This window comes from Theropithecus gelada, chromosome 18 (genome assembly GCF_003255815.1).
Source record: "Theropithecus gelada isolate Dixy chromosome 18, Tgel_1.0, whole genome shotgun sequence".
Lineage (NCBI taxonomy): Eukaryota > Metazoa > Chordata > Mammalia > Primates > Cercopithecidae > Theropithecus > Theropithecus gelada.
Window position 1 is genome coordinate 23,320,939 of NC_037686.1, and position 23,538 is coordinate 23,344,476.

Below are 23,538 nucleotides of genomic sequence, written 5' to 3' on the forward strand. Positions count from 1 at the left end.
CATCCAGTGCCTATGAGCTTCCTGCCACTCACAATATTTATACTAGACATTGTCAGGGGAAGAGAATAGAGTCCAAAAATATGTCCAAATGCTGCCTTGTGAAGGTTGCTATTTATTTTCACAAACCACAGGGCTGCATTCAGTTTCCCATCTACATGTGTAGGCAGCCATTTCTTCAGTGTATTCCCTTTGTTCTAATTGGCTCACTGTACAGATTCTTGGCTCTGTGCTTGGGAATTGTCATTGACTTTTAACCCACCTCACCTGTTGAGCAGCTTTCTGCGTTTCCATTAGTATTTCAGGCACCAAATCTCATTTTTAAAATTATTATCAGGATTTTAATTGATAGTCCTCACTATTCACCCTTAATTAAGTTTAGTAATATTTAAATTTTTGTTTTATTGCATTTAAAAAAAAGAATCATAAAGAAAGAAAAATACTTAGGGAAAGAAAATCATTCCTTTAGAGGGAAAATGGAGGATTCCTTAGACTTAAGGCTGGTCAGTTAATGAGAATTGTGACTTATGCAGAGGATCTAATAATTATAAGCATCACGGTTTTACTTGTTTGAATTAATAACTTTAAAAAAACTTCACTCACATTAGCAAATTTTCCTTCTCTTAACAGTTGAAAATAACTGAAAGTTTCCCAACATCTACTAAAATGGAAAGTTTGTAATTTTCTACTATGACCCTAGGGTTTGGCTACAAACAGCTAATCGAATGAATAATGTGAGCATTCAAGTTATACCTACCTGTTGAATATGGGGAGAAACTAAACTACCTGTAAAGAAAGCATGGGGTGAGAAGCCCCCATCACCTGTATAACCCTCCACATTTCTGTTCACTTTAAGAGCCTGCTACTGAAAACCTTCAGTAAAGGAGTGAATCTTCCTTGCCCCATCGAGAGTTGCTTTTCAGCTGGAAGAAGGGTGTGTCCCCAAGTTTTTACCTGGGAGCAATGATGATCTTGTCAAGCATTTCAGTGAGACCAGCCCAAGTTTTTAGGGTGGGGATCCAGACTGGTTATACGTACCTTCAGTCCTTCTCCCAGAGGAAGGCAGAAACACCTCAAAGCCTGCATGTAAGAACATCTACTGAGAAATTATTTTAATCAGACACCAGCTGAGTGGGAGAAAGAAAAAGAACAGAGAAGAACAAACAAAACTCCCTTGGTCTTGGATGTAAGAGAATCCAGCAGAGATGGACTGGCGTTTCTTCAGAGTAGCTGCAGTGCTGTTCATTTTTCTGGTGAGTGGATTCTGGTAAAAACCCTTCATAATCGTGCTCATTGTAAACAAGTGAAAACTTCTTAGAAAATGTTAATAGGCATTATTTCTAACCTAAAGCCATTTAAAATATATGTTAATGACAAGGTGATTTTATGAACTAGATTTTTCAACAGCATTTCTCTCTTTAACTGAAGACTCAAGATCATGTTAATGCATCAGTGTCAACTCATTGTATTACATCTCTGACACTGAAGTCATTGCTAAGTCATGCTGGGAAAATATTGAATTTAGGAAATTCCTATCGCTAGTTAGTAGCACTTTGTGGTTCAAAATCTCTTGCAAGAGGGCTTTTAAACTAAATATCACAAGTGTGCCTGGGTTTTTAACCTAATTTTTTTTTTTTTTTTTTTTTAGTATCTTTGATAGTGGAATTACTCTAATTTTTAAAACATAAAAATGGCATCCACATAATTTAAAATCATAACAGTTTGTGGCTGGCCTCGCTATCCAAATAAACTCATCAGTTGCATATTTGGTTAGAATCTGTATCACTACTATACAAAGCCCCACACTGTTTACAATTTTATTTAAAAGATTTTTAATTTCAAAAAATGGCAGTATAGGAGGTTTATAAATGACATATGAAGTGAAGAAGTGGCTACAATTAAAGAGTAAATATAACTATTATTACACTTGATCTTACTACTGGAATGTCAGTGATGACTGTGATACAAAAGTTGTGCACTTGATGGTCAGACGAATGTGATGAAATACTTTGCCATTGCCCCCTTACATGTAATTCGTTTTCTCTTTGTAAAGATAATACTAAGTGTACCACTAATGTATTATGTCAATTTCACTTTCAGTGAAAATTTGAAAATTGTAACCTCTCTCACAATAAGGTTAATGTAATTCAAAAAGGCAGGTGCCAAGTCAATTGCCCTCCAGCTTGGCAGGATGTATAATGCTGTGGTTCACATTTGTTTCTACTTGCTTGATTTTTGAACTGGAATGTTGGGTTGGTATAATAAGTTAGATCTTTGATTCAAGGTATGCTGGTTAGTTTGATTTCAGTTTATTAACTAAGGCGGGACATAATCAGTAGATTTAGTTATAAATGAGCATCAGTAAAATGGTGGCTTTACTTCCAAGCTTTCCTTCAAACATTAGTCTTATCCCATGATCTTTTCAGTGGATATTTAGGATCAGTTGATTTCATTACTTAGGGTTTGGTAGGGATCCCTGAGCATCATACAGTATGTCATTTGAAATGCAAGAGTTTCATATTGTCAGTAATCAAATACTTTGACTTAAAATTTCAAATAAATTTGATCCATTAAGGGTTATTATAGTTTTAGTTGATCAGCTTGTTCAGAAAGGTGTACACTAACTTTCATAGAATCTCTAAGATGTACCTTATTTCTTGATTTATTTATTTCAAATTAATTACAGCATATCAAATGTCTTTAAACAACCACTTTCTATTTAGTCATTCTTCAATAAAATGTATCATCATCAAAATCGTTTATCTTTATTGAACTTTCTCTGGCTGTGCCTAGATTGTTTTTTGTTGGTTTATGGGGTTTTTTGGGGAATGGGGGAAGAGGAGGTTACCTTATTTTATACTGAAATCAATCACAAGTCTCTCACATGCCTTATGAAAATTATTTCTCAAATAACTTACACTATCATGAATTACAATGTTTCATTTTCACATTGACATAACAGCTTTTTTTGGAAAACATTTCACTTTCTAAGGTTTGGAAGATCAAAATTTATTTTAATACTGATTTTGCCACATGGGATAATTTTGGTAATTGTCCTTTGGAGTTTCCTAATCTGTATTTTTCTTTAAAATACTTTTTTCTTCAAAACAACCACCCACTATAGCAAATTCTTTCAGTTATCTTTCTTCTAGTCCCATTATAAATGCGTGCTTTTACCAAAAAGTGAAAAAAAAATCTATGTAAAGTCTTTATATTCATCTCTACTCAAAGTCAGTAAGTGGGAATCTGCATTAGGAAGTGTGTTTGTACACTGGTTAAGGCCTTTAAGATATTTAAATTGGTCATGTCTTTTAAGTAAATCCACCTGAGAACTGGGTAACTATCTGTTTGCAAGCATACTGTGTATTCAGCTCAATGCATCTGAAGGTTGTGAACCTTGTTCAAATGAGTGGGTTGAATCAGGGAGAACAAAGCTGGAGGAGCTGCTCTTACAGCAAACAAGATTGCTCTATGGCTAGTCTATTGTTCTGACAAGTCTCCTGGACAGACAAGAGATTACACCTGCTATAACACTGCAAGTCAAACACATTTTGTTAATTCTACATCTATTTTGCTTTCTTCTTTTTGTTTCTGTATAATCATTGTATGGAGTAGGGAAAGAAGTTAGAATGTATTTTCTCTAGGCCAGAGAACAATGCCTCCTATGCACCAGATAAAAGAAATCTGTGTGCATGTGTATGACAATGGTAAAAAGTACAGCATGGTCACTGTGGGAAAGCAAAACAGAGCCAGCGGGACCTCTATGGTTTTAATGATTTCTGAAAATTACTTGCAACTTTGCCAGGTCCAATTAGTCCGTTTAAGTCACTACAAATATGAAGATGTCTTTTTCTAAAAAGGTAAATTTCTGCAGCTCATGCTCAAAGAACAGAGAAAATGACTTTTATCTATGACCATGAATGATCTGAGTATTTTGGTGCATTATTTTAACCATGTTCCCCCTCTTTCTATGGGTTAATATTTCATTTCAAAACAAACAAACAAACAAAACTCCAACCCTCTGACCACCTGATAAACTAACTCCACAGTTTGAACTGAACTGAAATTAAATTCTGTAAAATACGAGCAGGAGTTTTTAAGAGTACTTTCTGCACTCAGGCTAAAACGCACAGAAAATAAAACACATTTCATTACATAGTTCCTAAACTTACTTGAAGACATCTTAAGTCCTCATAATTGCATTCACAGATGCCTAAAGCAAAAGAAGGACTAACAAGCTAGTGCAGACCAAACAGAAGGCACGCAAAAGAGAGGGCTCTTTGTACTTTCTTGAGCATGTATTATGGTGATATACAGCATAGAGATTAGTGTTTCAGTAAAATATTTTATAGAGAATGGAAGGAATATTTCTGTTCACCTATTCAGTGAAACTTACAAATGGCATTCAAGTATCATCATTAACAGTTATATATGGTGTTCATAAAAGCTTTATTATTTCACTGCAGATTTAGGATTAGCATCTTCTGTCACCTTTACAGAAACAGGGGGTACAAATTTATCATCGCTCAATTGGTTTGAGTTGCCGCAAAGTAAAAACATTTTGTCATCCCTGTTTTAGGAAAGGGTAGAACCTAAAGCACTGAAGAATGCTGTCTTAAATCTGAAAGGCTGACCCTAGGAATAAGATTCACTTGTTTAACAAATCTCATCAATCTAGAAATTATCTTATCTCTACCCAGAGCACTTAATTTCTGGTAACTCTTTCTCCATGATACATTCATCAAAGACCATGGCTGCTGAGTATCCCTGTGTCCTAATAGACATTGCCTAACGTATCAGCAGGAAGCCTGCTCTGCCAGGCGTCGCAATTAGATTTATAGTGCTCCCTCAACTCAGGGAACACCCTTGCCCAGTGCTGGGTCATGCCACCCTTGCTGATTATGCTTGATATACAAATTCCTTCAATGGACTTAGACAGGTCAAATTTTTTTAAATGCCATTGGCTGCTGATCCATGCTCTTAATTGGTCTATGAGAACAGGGCACAGTTTTCCATACTTGTCTAATGAGAAATCATATCTCTACAAATTAATGGTTGCCTGTTGCTCGTAAAACTGCAGGACTGTAAGTTATTTGAGGGCAGGTTCTGTGTCTGATTTGCTTTTGTATCCCTTATAGTGCCCTGCATCAGTGCAAGATTGCTCAAAAGATGTCTAATCACACACAGCAGAGGTACCACAAGGAAATTTTTGAATAATTTTTACAGCTCTTCCCCCACACACTCCAAAAAAATTATTACACTATTAAACACAGAAATAATAATACTGGATTTCCCCAGCATTTTAATAGTGTAGTATTAAATTCACTTTGCATTTCATCTGAGGCTTACTATAATATTTTTAGGCCTTTAAAAGTCTTAATCTAGCATTGGATCCACATAATACACATTCATTTTGTACTTGTAAAATACACAAACAAAACAAACACAAACACAAACAAAAAGAATAAATTAGAGAATTTAACCCATTGAGCTGTTGTCAACCCCAGACTTTGTACTGCCTTTGTCAGGGCAGTACAAAGTAAATGCAAGAGGAGGTTTTTAAAGCAAATTGTGATATTTTAGCTTTGTTTCAAGTGCATCCTTGCAATGTATGTAAAAGTTAACAATTACATTAGAATTGAATTCTTAACAAAAACTTAACAATTACGTTAGAATTGAATGCTTAGCAAAAAGTGACTGGGAAGACCATCTCACAATTGTTAAATGCAAGAGATTTTTAAAAATAAAAATAGCTTGTTACCCTCAAGCCCATTTTTATTATGTGCAAGGAAGCATGAACTTCAATATTAAAAAGAAAAACATGAAAAATTACTGTAATTGGGGATTTCATAAAATTAGCCTGCAATTTTGTCTCCTGTAGCTTTTAAAAAGTACATATATGGATTGGTTCCTAACACAGAAACGAAGGGAAAACTCATTGAGGATGCATTTCAGGTGAATTATTTACTGCTTTCACAGAATTTTAGGACTAGAGGGGACTTTTAGTCTCATATACAGCTGAGGAAACTGAGGCACAGATTGATTTAATGACTTACCCCAACATCCCTATCCACCGGGCAAGACAGCTGAGATATACTCAGCCTGACAACCCCGGTGTTCATCTCTAGGTAAATCTCCATCACAGCCTCCATAGCACACACTCCAAACTCATTTGGGAATCCAAACTTCTCCCTTAATTGCCAGCAAATAACAGGTGAGGTTATTTAGGAGAGTGTCCTCCCATTTCCCTTTCCTAATTTATTGATTTTAATCTCCATCCACCTCACCCTTACTCCAGGGACAAAGTCTAGGTCATTTTGTACAATGTCTTCCAATTTCCCTTTCCTAATTGATTGATTTTCATCTCTACCTTTCCTTGCCTTTGTCTTTGAGGTCCTTTCTTTTTCTGCCCGTTCTCTCCTGCTCTCCCCATCACAACACTTCTATAAGAATCTTCCTTCTGAACATCTCCTTTTAAATCAAAATCTCCTCCTAGCTTCTATCTTAACTTTCAAAAATCCTTAGGTTCCCCTCTCTCAAAAAATGTCATTGAATGCTATATCTAATCCTACCATCTTGTCCCTCTGTTCCCTTTTATCACTAATATCTTGAAAAAGTGACCATCTTTGTGTCTTCCTCTCCTCCTCTTATTTCCTAACCCCTTCCTGTCAAGCAAGTGCATGTTCCATCCTGCTAAAAATATTCTCTCGAAGGTCCCTCAGAACCTCAGGATTTCCTCAGAATTCACTCTGCTCAACTTTTTTACATTATCTCTTTCAACCCTATCTGTCTTTCCATTTTCCTTTTCCTCTGACCTCCATTACAACGCATTATATTTTCCTATTGTTTCTTTCACCACTCCTTCTCGCCTTCCTTTTGTTTTTTGTTTGTTTGTTTGTTTGTTTGTTTGTTTGAGACAAAGTCTTGCTCTGTCCCCAGGAGTGCAGTGGTGCAATCCTGGCTCACTACAACCTCTGCCTCCCGGGTTCAACTGATTCTCCTGTCTCAGCCTCCCAAGTAGCTGGGACTACAGGCACGCACCACCACGCCCAGCTAATTTTTGTATTTTTAGTGGAGACGAGGTTTCACCACGTTGGCCAGGATAGTTTTGATCTCCTGACCTCGTGATCCACCCGCATCGGCCTCCCAAAGTGCTGGAATTACAGGCATGAGCCACCGCGCCCGGCCCCCTCCTTCCTTTTTTTTTTATTCGTTTGTTGTCCTTGTTCGTAGTTCAATAAATGTAGAAATTCTTCTAGTTTTATCCTCAATTGCAGGCTGCTTCTTGATTGTATCCTCTACTTCAGGAATTTCAAATTCTTACATGATTTCAACCAGCCTGCCTGAGCAGATGTACCTCAAAATCTATATATCCAGTTTGAACTTTTGCTCAACTTTTGATCCATGTTTCCAGTTGCTGATCATCTTCACCCAGGCATTATCTGACATCTCAAACTCAATGTGTTCTAATCTGCTAAATTCTATTGCTGTCTTTTTCCCAGTCCCACAGTTTAAAACTGCCATCCCCTGAGCTTCCTCCCTCGCTTGAACACCCCCATCCCATTTGTTCTCAAGCCCTGCCAATGCTATGCTGCAGTATCCCTTGATCTTTCCCCGTCCACTCCCTCTGCCTCTGCCTCTGCTGCAGCATACCTCCTTCTCACCTCCGGTCTGCTTTGATACAGAGACCCTCAAGAGGTCTGTAATCACCGCCTCTTCCCACTAGTCCTACCGACTGTTGTCACTAGTCCTACCAACTGTTGTCAGAGTAAGCTTTAAAACCACAATTTTATCATGCCCTTCCCACATCTAAGTACTTCAATATTTTCCTACTGCACACAGGCATTTAATATTAGAGCTGCAAAGTTACCTGTATAAAATTTAGTCTACTTTTGTCATTACAAGTGAGGAAACTAAAGTTCAGAGAATTGAGGAAATATATTGAAGCTTTTCCAACTCTATCAAGACTCAGATTTCACTATTTTGCCTTTGAAAGTCCAAGAGTGACTTTGTATCAGAGTTTATTCTAGACTCTGAGCAATAGAAAATAAGCTTACACCAACCCACCACATTTTTAAGCAGACGTGGCAGTTTTTAGATTACAGATCCAATTGAGAGTCTGACTGTATGGCGAAACCTACTTGGTCTTCTGCCCAAGTTGTCTCTCATGGGAAAAAGAATGACCTAGCTTCATAAAGCTGGAAATATTTCTTAGTCATCTGCATAGTTTTCCAAAACAAACAGCAAGCACTGATGCTCCAATGCAGTAAGGGAAGTGCAATAACAGATAACAGATGCACGCACAATTCTGCAGCTATGAAGAAATGGCTTTCAAACAGACAAATAAGGTATGCCCATCTCCCATCCCACACTCACAAACAAGAGAGAAGAGTGTTCATAAATTCACAGGTAGCAAGGAGCATGCATTTACATGAACATCATTTCATCATTTCAGTTCTGCATCCAAGATGGGTTCTACAGATAATATTTCAGTTATATGTTTTAAAATTTGGGCAATTTACTTTTCTTTTTTTTCTTCGTGTTGTATTACTATCATTGTATGTAAATATTACCAATCACAAGGATAATAGATTTGTTTAAAATCAGAATTTTTCGAGTTCTTAAAGTTGCAGTATAAATTCCTTGTAGCATGTTTTACTTAGTAGCAATTTACTTGAGGCAATAGGCTATCTCATATTTTATTGTAAAACCCACAGCTCAAGTGCAAATTTATGCTAAATTGTATTGAATTATATTTAGCCATAGGTTAATATCCAAGACTCAAATTTCCTCATCTGTAAAATGGAGATAGTATTAGTCGTGACCACATGTATTTGTTGTGATGATTAAGTGCATAGATTTACATAAATACATAAACTAATACCCAGTTATTATTTAATAAATTATAAGAGTAATAATAATCATAATTATTAATATTAAATACACAATGGATATGCAATTCTCATAATAAAAACATTATCTTTTTACACTTCTCATATTGATCATAAATATTTATTTTCTGAATTATCTATTGTGACTTTTTTTAAAAGTAGATACTCAGAGACATTGTTTATATTTTCTTTTATGATACAATTAAAATTATAATAAGAACTTTTTTATATTTTTTAATTACTACTCTTAGTATTTTTAAATGCAAACTATAATTTTCTTATATCAGTGATACAAATAAAATTTTTCATACTTTGCAATTCCAAATAAATTCAATTAAAAGTTGAAAATTTCTTATTTAGGGAGAAATACAAGTATAAAATAATAGTAATAAAGAGAAGAGTAAATTGAAAAGTAAAAACAAAAATTCTTAGCATCATCATCAGACCCAAGACATAAACCAAATCCACCTGCTATTTGGCTCATAAAATAATTTTAATGACTCACAAGCCAATGATTTCATGTCATTTTTAAAGTAACTGGATGATATAAATTTCGAAGCATTTAATTAAAAAATAACTAGTGTGATTATCTTATTTTTTACAGGTGGTGGTAGAAGTTAACAGTGAATTCCGAATCCAGGTAATATATAACAAATCCATTTTTCCAAATTTTTAAACAAGAAAATAATTTGAGAATAACAATATATTTTCTGAAGAAAATGTATTCTTATAAGTAAAGGTCATATAATGCTAAAATTAATAGATTACCAAAATCACCAATTTTCCCAGTTAAATATCCTCTGTTTCTGAGATTATATCCTCTTCCAAAAATCTCAGTGGAATTTGAATTACGAATTCAAATTAATATATACCATTTCTTTATTGCTGTCATTTAAGGTAAGAGATTATAACACTAAAAATGGCACCATCAAATGGCATTCAATCCGAAGGCAGAAACGTGAATGGATCAAGTTCGCAGCGGCATGTCGTGAAGGTGAAGACAACTCAAAAAGGAATCCAATCGCCAAAGTAAGTATCAACTCCAAAGTATAACATTGAAAATCAGAATGGATAAAGTTTCAAAAGCAACTGTCTGTTAAATATTTTGTGAACATGTCTCACTGAGAAACTACAATACGGAACAGAACTATAGTCATCTAGATGATGAAAACTGAAACTCATAAGGACAAATTAAGCAGGTGCTCAGAGAAACAGGTAAACGTTGACTCATCTCTTTGGTGAAATGCATACACATGATCGTGTGTTATCCCAAACTCTAGATGAAAAAAGATCACTATTTTAATAAATAATTTGGCTTTCAGCACATTCAAAGGAAAATTTTCAATGTGTGCTCTTTTTGCCTCACAATGTATTAGAATTGAATTCCTACTTTTTTGTTTGTTTATTAACATTCACAAGGTGCCCTCTCTCATACCCCTTTTCTACTCATTTTTATGTATCTACCTTTCTACATACACACACACACTCAGAAACACCCTCACAAATTCGTGAACATACAGATATACACATCCACAGATACACACACAAATATACACATACATCCACACAGACGCTCACGAAGACTCCCCACTAAGATTTGTTTACAGTCAAACTATATTTTATTTCAAAGAAAGAGTTCTGGTTTCTATAACCATTTATTTGCGTGGTCTCCTTCCTTTTCTGCTAATACTTCCTTCCCATTTTCAGAATTTAGAGCTTCCACTCAAACCCAAATAACACTTGTCACCTAAATAAATCTACTTTCTTTGAAAACTTTACATTGAAAAAAAATTGAAGATTACAGTTGCATGATGACAACATTGGTAAACTCCTTAAGAAGGCAAGCAATTTCATTCTGTAGCTCCAGTGCAAGCACAGACCCTGCAAAGAGTACAACATAAATTTTTTTTTTTTTTTTTTTTTTTTTTTTTTTTTTTTTTTTTTTGTGAGACGGAGTCTCGCTCTGTCGCCCAGGCTGGAGTGCAGTGGCTGGATCTCAGCTCACTGCAAGCTCCGCCTGCCGGGTTTACGCCATTCTCCTGCCTCAGCCTCCCGAGTAGCTGGGACTACAGGCGCCCGCCACGTCGCCCGGCTAGTTTTTTGTATTTTTTAGTAGAGACGGGGTTTCTCCGTGTTAGCCAGGATGGTCTCGATCTCCTGACCTGGTAATCCGCGCGTCTCGGCCTCCCAAAGTGCTGGACAACATAAAATTTTAACTGTTGAATGAATGAAGGTATGCATGATGATTGCATAGACTTAGATATAGTGGGGTGATATTTTGCTTTTTTTCTTGTTTGATAGAAGTAGAAACTGAATTTCTTTAATTACATTGTCAGTTACCATTGAAAATATTAGAGCTGTAATTGTTACTCTTATCTAGGAAAATAATTCTCCATTGTCAATATTTCCTAAATAACAAGGTCATCATATGCAACAACTCTCAAGAAAGCTGTCATATATATATCAAATATAGAACTCTATTTGCTTCCTGTAATATTTTTACTTGTGTTTGTTCTGCAGATTCACTCAGATTGTGCTGCAAACCAGCAAGTTACATACCGCATCTCTGGAGTAGGAATTGATCAGCCACCGTATGGGATCTTTGTCATTAATCAGAAAACTGGTGAAATTAATATAACATCCATAGTTGATCGAGAAGTCACTCCCTTCTTCATTGTAAGTGGACTTCATGTCAATATATATGTTCATGCTGAAATTCTTCTCAGAAGCCCTTAATCTCAGATCATACTTAATTTGATTTCAAGAGTCTCAATATTTGGCATTTTTGGTTATTTCTTAATTCACGAGCATCCCACGACTGAAAAGAAATGCAAAGATTCAGAGAGAAGGAAATGTTTCACTTAAGTGTTAGCAAAAATGCTAACGTCTATACTGTCCTCATTGGCAAACTAGAGTATTTGTTTGGAAGGACAAATATCTAACTTTTTAATTTTTCGGTTTTTTTAAATTCAGTAAAGAATGTTAGCTTCTTTTAAGTCTAATGTCAGGTAATGATTCTAGAGCTACCGCAGGACTGTTTTCTGAGCAAGTATACTTTACTATAAATTTGTATTCCTCAAGCTCGCCTGAGCTCCAAATGCACCTTGAAAATTCATCCTTTCTTAAGGGAATCTCACTCCATTCTTTATAGGAGCTGTCACACAGTTTAAGTATCCTATCTCTTCAAACCCTCTACCTCATTTCCACTTTAAGCAGTTGACATTGTGACCAACTTCACGAAAAAGGCTGAGACCATCCATCACAAACTCCCACAATTATTTCTCTCTCGCCCAGCTCAGAAATGTTCTTCATTAAATCCAAAAGCAGGATCAATTGTTTGCTTTTTCCCACAGCATATTCCAAGACATTTCCATCGTCCTATAATTACCAGTTACTTGGAGAATCATTCCATCACCTCTGTTTTACTGTCTCCCTTCTGCCGACTCATTGGCTACTCCCATTCCCCTCTATCATCATGGCCAACGCTTCTTAATATTAAAACTAGGAATAAAGAAACCCTATTTTGTTCCTGTTACCTCTTCTATTAAAACCCCATCAATCCATATCCCAAAATACCTTCAAATAATAATCGATATTTGCAGTTTTCACTCACACTGCCTGACTGTATTCCTCACACAACTTTAATTCTTTAGCCTTCAATTCCAAATCTTTATTTCTCCCATCTGTACCACAATGATACCCCACACACTTTAAAAAGGCATGCTACCCTGTTAGCTTTTCTTGGAGCACAATGCATTTTTTAAATCTTTATTATTTTTTTAGAGACAGGATCTCATTATATTGCCCAGGCTAGTATCACAAAGCATTTATATATGGAAATATGCCACTTTGTAAAATAGTACACATTACACTTAGGGATGCTTCAAATACAAATAATAATAATAATGATACAAACCCCCATGTAGCTACTACCTAGCTTAAGAATGCCACATTTGCTTTCCTTTAGTGACTGTAAGTAAGGCTTGTGCCTATGTTCTAGTTAGACATAATAATTCTTTTAATTCCCCACAGTGCTAGTATAATGCTCAAACTAAGAACTTAATAAATCTGTGTTTCACAATATAATTATTTATCTTTTCTCTCCCAGATCTACTGCCGAGCTCTGAACTCAATGGGCCAAGATTTAGAGAGGCCGCTAGAGCTCAGAGTCAGGGTTTTGGATATAAATGACAACCCTCCAGTGTTTTCAATGGCTACATTTGTAGGACAAATAGAAGAAAATTCTAATGCAAGTAAGTAATGTAGTGGCTTCCAAATCACTCCTAACAGCCAGGCACCTAACTGGAGACCAAACTATGTCAAATACACATCATGAACGTAACAGATAAACCATAGGAAATATGCAGAATAGCAAGTCTTTCCTTTCAACTATGGAAGCAGCTCCAAACTGAGAGACACAAGGCGTGATTCCAAAGCAATGAGGAGGATTTTCTCATATAACTCTCAGGCCAGCCCTGTAGAAGAGTCCTAACAAGAAATTTCAAAGGCATTTTGCACAGTGGTGGCAGGGGCATCGGGATGTGAATTCAGCCTCCCAGTCTAACTGTGTGGATGGGCAATCCCACCCTTTTCTGCTCATACTGCGTTCCCCCCCTCCCCCCTACCTTTTTAAAGTTGGCTACTTTAAAATCACTTATAGAAGTCACTTCCACACAAAACTTCATTTTGTGGTTTAACCTGGAAGTGATAAAATTTCTTGTGAATTCCAAAAATCCCTACACTTTACTTTTATTCATTAAAATACTGTACCTATACTTTCAACTTTTAAAAATGTTATTATAAAAATGCTCATTAAATTTATATAATATGAAAAGGAAAAGGGAACAAAAATCTGTTGTCTGCATTTCCTAGTACCATTCTTCAGAGGTATGCACTGTGTACATGCGTTCTATTTATGTAAACATAAATCACATGCTTTTAACATAAATGGTATCATCTGTTACATACTAATCCACATGAATTTTTATATAAATATATTTTGAACATATTTCCATATCAGGACACCTAGATTGTTTCACTGCTTTCAAATAGTTGCATGGAACTTAATTATATAAATTATATAAGTGTATATAAATGTTAATTATCTAGTGAAAACATTTTAAAGGTTATGCTACAGTGAATATAGGTGGGGGATGACAGATGCTTTGGAGCATTTGTAGGAAAATTGTATTTGAAATGGAGTTGGAGAGTAGAGAACAATTCCAAAGTTACGAATGAGCACTGGCAGTTTTTCACATTCTCCAATAACCCAATAATCTTCATCAAAACTACTTATAAAATTAATGAAAAAGATAAGAGACAGGACAATGTATGTAGTTAAACAAGCATTTCTTTACATCTACTAATTACCTTACACTTGATGAAGGATCACCCAAAACAAAACAGTAATAATGTATATTTATCAAATGTGCATTATTCATTAGGAACTTTATATAGTTTTCTCTTATTAATGATTTAATTCTCACATGAATTCAATGAGGATGGCAGTAATATCATCCCCATTTATAGACATAGAAACTGAGGCCAAGATCATATAGCTAGAAAGTGTTGAGAAAGTTGGGAAAATGTTGGTCTGGTCTTATTATCATTTTGTTTTGCCACAACATCCTTTAAAAAAGAAGAAAAAATACTAGATGAAGAAATAGCCAGAATAACACATTTCCTTTGTTTCCCAGTTATCAGCAATGTCTAGATTCCTAGTAAAATGTGATCTTTTTATTAGGCAAAGATATAGAAAAGAGCCAAGATATTCATATGTTGAAGGAGTAGAAAGGTAAGACAATGAAGTCCACATCATATGGATCAACTAACTCTAACACTTTTTTGGAAAGGTGATATACTATACTGTAACAAAAATGTAAGTCACCCATTTGCAATCAATTTTCCTTGATTTCTAGATACACTGGTGATGATACTCAATGCTACTGATGCAGATGAACCAAACAATTTGAATTCAAAAATAGCCTTCAAGATTATAAGACAAGAACCTTCAGATTCACCAATGTTTATTATCAACAGAAATACTGGAGAAATTCGAACGATGAATAATTTTCTAGACAGAGAGGTAATTCTTTTTCTTTGTGGGTTTTTAGTCTCAAAGGAACTGATTCTAAAAGCAAGGATACTGAAGAGACAAAAAGATGAAGAAAATGATGTTTTAAATTTTTACCTGTATAAGTTTTTCACATAATTCTTTCATGTAAGAAATATTTTTTAAATGAAAAAGGGAGGATTTTTAAATTACTTTTTGTACTCTTTTCATGTAGTTAATTAATTAAAATTTGCTTCAATGTAAGAAAGCTATATTGTGAAAGTACATGAAAATATGCCTAAGGTACAATCAAAAACTCTATTTCTCTAAAAAGTGTGTTCTATAACAAAATGAATTTAGGAATCACTTGCTATATGTCCACATTTTGGTGAGTTACAATGCATGTGAGTATGCTGGAGGCTCCAAGAATATTTACATACTAAGTTCTCTTTCTTTAACCTAGCAGATCTAAGCTCCATTGACAACAGAACCCTTGTTTTTCCTACGTAACATCTATTGATAGCCCACCCATTCATTTACTTTGGGAAATGAACCACAGGATAAGAACGATGGATAGGAATTAAATGACAGCCTGACCAATCTTTTTATTTACAAATAAGAAAATAACTAGTGATTGTTAACAGAGTAAAATCAGCATTGTGAGGTTTCTAGCATGCTATGTGATTTCATGATTTAGTTTTAAAGTATGTGCTTTTTCATTATTTTAAAAAATATTGTCTTTTAACAGAATGTTGCTGACCTAAATGTACATTAGGAGCATAAGTGAGGAAGCTTTATTTTCTGATGGTATTCAATTAATTTTGTTTTAATTATTAAAAATGACAATCTTCTTGCTGATGACTTTTAGGTTTAGGATAAATCACATTATTTTAATACTCTTTAACTATCTAAACGTTATAAGCTTCTAAGTTACCTAAGTCTCCCTTCATGCATGTTTGAAAATAAACATTAGAAGAAATTAAATGTTTACTTTTTTCTCTCTCAAACTTTCTTAAATGCCCAGTGGGGTTTCGTTCAGTCAAAAGAGCCTTCATGGTAAAGCACTGTAAGAAAGGGCTGTCAGAAGGAAAGGGACTCTGCAGCCATTGGGAAGCCACCAGAGCAGATATTCTCAACCTGGGGTCAATGGAGAGACCTCAAGATGTCCCCATAAAACCCCCTCAATCATATCCATCATTTCGAATGAGTGTGCATTTTTGCATGAGTCAAAGAAAGCCTCCATAGCTTTTACCAGCTTCTAGAAATGTAAGCACCATTGAATAGAGTCAAGAATAGATACATCACCAATAACTCCATTGCCACAACCCACTACCTCCCAAAACACAAATCTATGTTACCTCTCTATATGCTTCTTGCCCACTCGGGGCTGATTATTTAGGTTATGAAATTTTCATGCCATACACTTTTGGTAAACTTACTCTCTCTCCTTGAGATCATTCTGGCTTGTTTTACCCTTTATAAACTTTTTCAATGTCTGGGCATATTATTATTAATAAGAAATGAAGCTTTTTAAAAAGTGTTGCATCATTTAAATAATGCATGATAAGCATTATTGGGAATAATCACATGAAACCTGTGGATTTTCCATATTCTGTGTTAACCCTCCCTCTATCATAGATTTATGTAAATGTTGAGCCAACATTTCAAAGAACTTTACATAAGACAAAGTAAAGGCTGTCTACGTCAAGTGTGACATTGCTTGTAATATATATTTTTAGCAATATGGCCAGTATTCTCTTGCTGTAAGAGGCTCTGACCGAGACGGCGGGGCAGATGGCATGTCAGCGGAATGTGAGTGCAACATTAAAATCCTCGATGTCAATGATAATATCCCTTACATGGAGCAGTCTTCAGTAAGTATTTGTTCTTGGAATTAATAACTCTAAATTCACTATATACTAAAACATATAAGAACAATTCTTCTTACAGAGGCACATGTTATGTTTATTGACATGCAAACCAAATGTAGACACATACCTTTTACTTATGCTTATGCAAGAATAGATGGAGTTAAGCCATGAAAAATGAGATGAAAACTACAACATTCCAGTATAAATCTACTATAGTTCTCTTTTTCACACAGTTTGTGCTAAGAATTTTCACTTCTTGTTTCAGTATAGGGTGGATATTGAAGAAAATACTCTAAATTCAAATATGCTCGAGATTAGAGTAATTGATTTGGATGAAGAGTTCTCAGCTAACTGGATGGCAGTAATTTTCTTTATCTCTGGAAATGAAGGAAATTGGTTTGAAATAGAAATGAATGAAAGAACAAATGTGGGAATTTTAAAGGTTGTTAAGGTATGGTGTAATTATCCTAAATATTTTGTTTCCTTAATCTTTTTTCAAAATGTTAAACTTAAAATAAAATGATGCTAACATTTCACAAACTTGACTTAGTGAAAGAATAAAGACTACTGTGTTTTAAATTTATATGTAACATAGAGCTTTTTAGTATAGTCTTTCTGCTTATAATCATTTTTAAAAAACAGGCATTGAATTTTAACTTAAAACATTTTGTCAATACATTACTCCCCAAATAGATCATATAAATTGAAAACACCTTAAAAATAATATATTTTATGCTTACAACAAAGTATAATTAATCCTTAAGGTTAATGTTTTAAGAATTTTTTAAAAGCATATTTAATAGGGGCTTTAAAACTGTGTCCATGTCAACATTGTAAGTCAATTATTACACATGTGGAATATCCATCATGTAAATAAAAATGTGTTTATTCCTCCAGTGTGTTTTCATAAAGTTTAAATTAAATTACTATAATGTAGAATTATCTTACTCCCATTTCACTGTGGCTGCTGATCAAGGCTTATTAGGAACACAGATATACTGGAAATTTGGTCCAAGTCAACTGGTCCAGAACAACTGAATGCCCTTATGTCCTCCCCATATTAATGGTCCACATTTACCTGCAGTAAAATTTCATGAGATGTGAAAAAAAAAATTTGCCTCCTAGGGAGCTGATAGTCAAGTTTCTCCCTGTGCTACACAACTTGTAGGGTCCATTTTTAAAATCTACAACAGCTGTGCATAGATTGTATATGTTTCATGCAATATGTATTTTCATGGTAAAATATAATCCCTATTTAACTATTTTTTTTTCAGAATAGGCCTGGAAAACAGACTCTCAAACAACTCTGTCCCCATAAGAATCTGTGACTTTTTGCCTCCTGTGTCTTCTTAAAGTGTCACCATGCCTACAGCTTATATTTAACTTGATACAGTGTGCAGGTGCCTTAGTTTATCCCTCAAAGCATCCCTGCAAATTAGGTTATATTATTTCCATATTGCAGATAAAGACATTGAGGCTCCAAGAGAGCACAGAACCTGCGTAAGTTCTCATAGCTAGTAAGTAGTACAGCCAACATTTAAACCTAGTTTTCTCTAGATATGAAGCTCACATTCTTTCCATGATACTATTTAGGATTCAATACTGGGGAAATTGGAGTCTAATCTATTTTGCCCCAACTATTATATTATTTAGAAAATTATTCAACCTATCCGTCCTCAATATCTCTATCTGTAAAATGGGAATGATAATCGTTTGCCCAGAGATATCATATATTAAATCCTTTGTTATAGCTATATACATATATATATTATGTGTGTGTAATGTATATATACATTTGATTTTACAGTCATTCTTTGAATTACAAATAAAACCAACATTAGAACAAAGATTCAAAATTTTAGCTAAATAAGAGAGCTCAATGCGTGAATCTTTATTTTTATCTAAATTACTCTTGTGAAATTTTAGAAAAATATATTTGGTATATATGGGCCTAATGGCATAATTGTTTGTGGATTTTATGTGTTGTAGATATTAATATCATTTTTCATAAAGAAAATCACTACTTGATTATTTTATGAGATAAATATTTCCTAGAACAAGTTGAAGAAAATATTTATTTATAGTATATATATTACATTATATTATCTGATTTGTTCAAAGAGTCACACTTACAGATGTGAAATTTCTTCTAAATAGTTCTTATGGATAAAACCATTCAAATGATTGAAACCCTAATATATTTGACCCATACTGTGTAATAAATAGCTACTTTCTGAAAAACGTAAAATGATTGAAGGTAAGATAAATTGCCTTTGCACTAAAAAATACATAAATTTGACTATCCATATTATTTTAAGTTTTTAATTTGTTTGGTGAACAATTAGAGCTCATGTCATACGTTTGCAACTTTTCAACAATGAATCTAGGGCAATTGAATTGTTTCTTACTTTATTTGCGCAAATTTATGTCAATTAAAGATTAAAAATTGTGTATTTGTGTGCATTTATGTTTCATAAAAGAAAGAGAATCATATTTTTTTTTTGCTATTATCAAAGGATTTCTCTTTCACCTGGAACGTTTTCTCTTCTTATACTAAAACTATTTTACTCTGTATTTTCTAGCCCTTAGATTATGAAGCTATGCAGAATCTGCAACTTAGTATTGGTGTCAGAAATAAAGCTGAATTTCATCATTCAATTATGTCTCAGTATAAACTGACAGCAACTGCAATTACTGTGACTGTGTTAAATGTAATTGAAGGCGCAGTGTTTCGTCCAGGTTCAAAGACATATGTTGTAACTGGTAATATGGGATCAAATTATAAAGTGGGAGACTTTGTAGCTACTGACCTGGACACAGGTGGACCTTCAACGACTGTTAGGTAAGAGTGAGATTTTCAACTAATTTTCCTTACGTACTGAACTTAAGTACATATGTTCTTTTTATAGATTATAAGTACTGAATTAAAGTACTTTTCCTTATTTTTGAATCTATCATTTAATTGTAAAAAGTACTATAAACTGTTCATTTAAAATGTTTAACTTAAGGAAACATAAAAATTCATGCAAGATGTAAGATGTTAAACCGTAAAGATGTGATATGTGAAAATAATATATCTCAAAAGTATTGACACTCCTGTATTTCTGTATCTTACTGATCAATTAGCTGATTACTATAGGCCATGATTGGTCCCTCAGAAGAGTTTATGGAATGATTTTCCGATTGTAAATCTGCCCAGCTTTAAATCAATTAGATTTTATTAGCTCATTTCAATTATATTCTTCACTTTATTCAGCATTCAATATTGGTCAATAATTCTGGTATGAAAAATTAGTTATATTAAGGAAAACTATGCCATGTTATTTTTTAAAACTATATATGCAAATATTTCTACCAAGTCACAAAAGAAAATCTGTGTGTGTACATGTACCTGTGTTTGCACATGTGACTGTGACAAGAAGAATGGGAGAAGCACTTTACCCATGCATTTTTTGTTGTTTGGGGTTTGTTTGTTTGTTTGTTTTTTGAGACGTGTTTCACTCTGTCACCCAGGCTGGAGTGCAGTGGTTCCATCCGAGTTCACTGCCACCTCCGCCTACCTGGTTCAAGCGATTCTCCTCCCTCAGCCTCCCAAGTAGCTGGAATTACAGGCACCTGCTACCACACCCGGCTATTTTTGTTTTAGTAGAGAAGGGATTTCACCATGTTAGCTAAGTCAGTCTCCAACTCCAGAGCTCAGGTGATCCGCCCTCCTCGGCCTCCCAAAGTGCTGGGATTACAGGCTTGAGCCACCGCACTCAGCCCACCCGTGTGTTTTAAAAGTTCTTTCTTGGTTTTCTCCTCACATAGTGTGAGTAGTTCTGTTAGAGGTCCTGTCACATTGTACCATGTTGCTGATGAGCTCTCTTGTACCCCACAGGAGTGAATTCACTGAAGGTAGACCCAACCCAGAGCTTAGCAGAATGCCAGAGACAGAGACAGAATTACCTGACCAGTGTTTGTTTCACAAATAGTAGATGAGAAGAAAAACATGGAAGTCAAAGATGAGAAGAGAATAGAATAGAGGCTCAAGGCAAGGCCATATTTTGGAATTCAGAAGAGGTCTTTTCAAGTTCTAGTGTATGCGGAGAGGAGGAGTGGAAACAGGGGGGAAGTGCAGGCCAAGTTGATGAAATAACTGCTTTGTAAAAGAATAGTTTAGAATTAGGAGCAGCCCAGGAAATCCTAGGATCTAGGTCTTCTGTAATAGTTCTGCTGCTACCTAAATCAAATGAAAATGAGACTGCAAGCATCAAAGGATTATTCTGACATCCAACCGGGCATAAAAGGACACTCCATCAGAAATGGGTGCTCAGTATTTTTTTTTTCTTAAATATAAATATTGATGTACCCCTGAGTGGCCCCATATAGCTAAGACTGCCCTGAGAAAAAATAAAGTCTCTAGTAATTGAAAACTATATCTAGGGGTTATAACCACTCACTGAAAAAAAAATACATTTTAAAATAAAATTTCTTTTTTTAGATAGCTGACATTAATTTGTATCATTTTCTTTCAAATACAGATATGTAATGGGAAATAATCCAGCTGACCTTCTAGCTGTTGATTCAAGAACAGGCATAATCACTTTGAAAAATAAAGTTACCAGGGAACAGTATAATATGCTCGGAGGAAAATACCAAGGAACAATTCTCTCTATAGATGGTAAGAAATCAATTGACATTTTTATCTTTTCTAGAGAAAGCTGTATATATCTTAAGATACTAAAATTTTAATTATCACATTTTAAAGTAACCCCTTTCCAACAAAAATTGTCACATTGGGCATTATAGACTCATATCTTTAACAACTTGAGGCAGTATAATTTAGTAGCTAAGATCGTGAGTCCTGAAATAAGACTAGATTTGTGTCTTCTACCATCATGTACTAGCTATATAATCTTAGAGAAGTTATTTATTCCATCTATAGCTGTTGTCTCTTTTTTAAAATGGAACAATAACAATATAGGTTTAGAAGGATGTGATGATAATGATAAAAATAGCAACAAAAACAAAACAGCAGGATTAGCATAGTTGAGCTGAAAGGACATGGGCTTTGATAACATACAGACTGGATTTAAACGTATTTCTGTTATATTTCAGAAATGTTTTTATTCACTTATTTAGAAAGTGTATAATTGAGTCCTAACTAAATGTCAGCCATTGTGCCAGATTCTAGGGTTACATCAATTAATAAAGTCAGACAACTGAGCTCACATCTATGTAATAAAGATTACAAAAACAACCTCAAATTATTCCCATATTTTTGCTGAATAATTCCACTTTCAATAATCTTAGGAAAAGTTTAAATATAACAAGCTGAATGCACAAGATGTTAATTACAGCACTAATAATTCAATATTGAAAACCACATCAATAATAGACAACTGGGTAAGTAAACCTTGGTCGATTTGATATAAAATTATATAACCATCAGGAACTATATTAATAAAAAGTTTATTAAAATACAAAAGAATACTTATAGCTTAAAGTAAAAAAAGGAATGAACCATATGATCACATCAGTGTAACATAAATAATAAGCAACCATTAGGCATTATAATTAAGGACAAAAGATCATTTTAAAAAATATCAACGAGGGTTGTCCTTGGGTGCTGCTACCATGAATTTGGTTTCTGGTTTTGTTTTGCTTCTTTCTGTAATTCTATACTTTTCAAATTATATATAATATCCAAATTATATATAATGTCCAATTATAAATAATATCCAAATGTAAAGAAATAATCCAATAAATAGTATTACTATGACTAATAGTTATAATAATAATATAATAATTTAATTGATTTTTAAAATCGAGTCAAAAACAAGGGATGATTTGGCAAGTGAGGAGAAATTATGGGAATAAAGACATTGAAATAAATATTGAGGTAAAAAATAATTTGGTATTGTCCAACCATTACTACACTAAATGTCTAAAATATTTCTTCCATTTTGAACGTTATTACAGATGCTCTTCAAAGAACTTGCACTGGTACAATTAATATTGACATTCAAAATGTTGATGGAGATGACAGGACTAATACACAGGCGAGCACTGAAGTTACCAATACTGGCAGAGAAGAAAGTACTTCTTCCACTGACTATGAAACCAGCACAATTGATACCCTCTCTCACCCAGTAACTTCTACTGCATACCAAAATGGAGCATTAGCAGACAATGTGCATTTCGGTCCTGCTGGCATTGGACTGCTCATCATGGGGTTCTTGGTCTTAGGACGTGAGTACTTTAGCAAATCCTATGCATATGTGTACCCCAAACACTGGTGGGGGAAGAGATACGTTTTCTGATTCTTTGATAAAACGTATTTTACAAACTCTCATTTTGTGCAATTATAAAGAAATTTCTACGCTTGGCACTGGGTTTATAAGGTGAAAAAAATTAAACTTCTTGACCCCTTACAGGACTGTGGAGGATAAAAACTTATTTGCAATAAGTCTCAATGTAATGGGGAAATGCCATGACAAGCAGGCTCAAATTGCTATTGCAGTGAAGAAGACAATCAGAGAAGGCTACAGAGGGGGCCGGGTCTGGTGGCTCACGCCCGTAATCCCAGAACTTTGAGAGGCCAAGGCGGGCAGATCACTTGAGGTCAGAAGTTCAAGACCAGCCTGGCCAACATGGTGAAACCCACGTCTCTACTAAAAATACAAAAATGAGGCAGGTATGGTGGCAGGTGCCTCTAATCCCAGCTACTCAAGAGGCTTAGGCA

At 34.6% G+C, this 23,538-nt stretch overlaps 1 protein-coding gene across 1 annotated transcript in view; it reads left to right on the plus strand.

Annotated features, from left to right (window-relative positions):
• Positions 1 to 990: 990 nt before the first annotated feature.
• Positions 991 to 23,538, plus strand: part of DSG1 (desmoglein 1) — a 35,399-nt gene continuing 12,851 nt past the window's right edge. Inside the window, exons 1-11 of the mRNA XM_025365251.1 lie at positions 991 to 1,250; positions 9,493 to 9,528; positions 9,786 to 9,917; positions 11,409 to 11,564; positions 12,997 to 13,141; positions 14,807 to 14,973; positions 16,680 to 16,814; positions 17,077 to 17,262; positions 19,394 to 19,653; positions 21,335 to 21,474; positions 22,776 to 23,045. Of these exons, the coding sequence (XP_025221036.1) occupies positions 1,203 to 1,250; positions 9,493 to 9,528; positions 9,786 to 9,917; positions 11,409 to 11,564; positions 12,997 to 13,141; positions 14,807 to 14,973; positions 16,680 to 16,814; positions 17,077 to 17,262; positions 19,394 to 19,653; positions 21,335 to 21,474; positions 22,776 to 23,045 (1,675 nt within the window). The 5' untranslated portion in view covers positions 991 to 1,202. The remainder of the gene's footprint in view (positions 1,251 to 9,492; positions 9,529 to 9,785; positions 9,918 to 11,408; positions 11,565 to 12,996; positions 13,142 to 14,806; positions 14,974 to 16,679; positions 16,815 to 17,076; positions 17,263 to 19,393; positions 19,654 to 21,334; positions 21,475 to 22,775; positions 23,046 to 23,538) is intronic.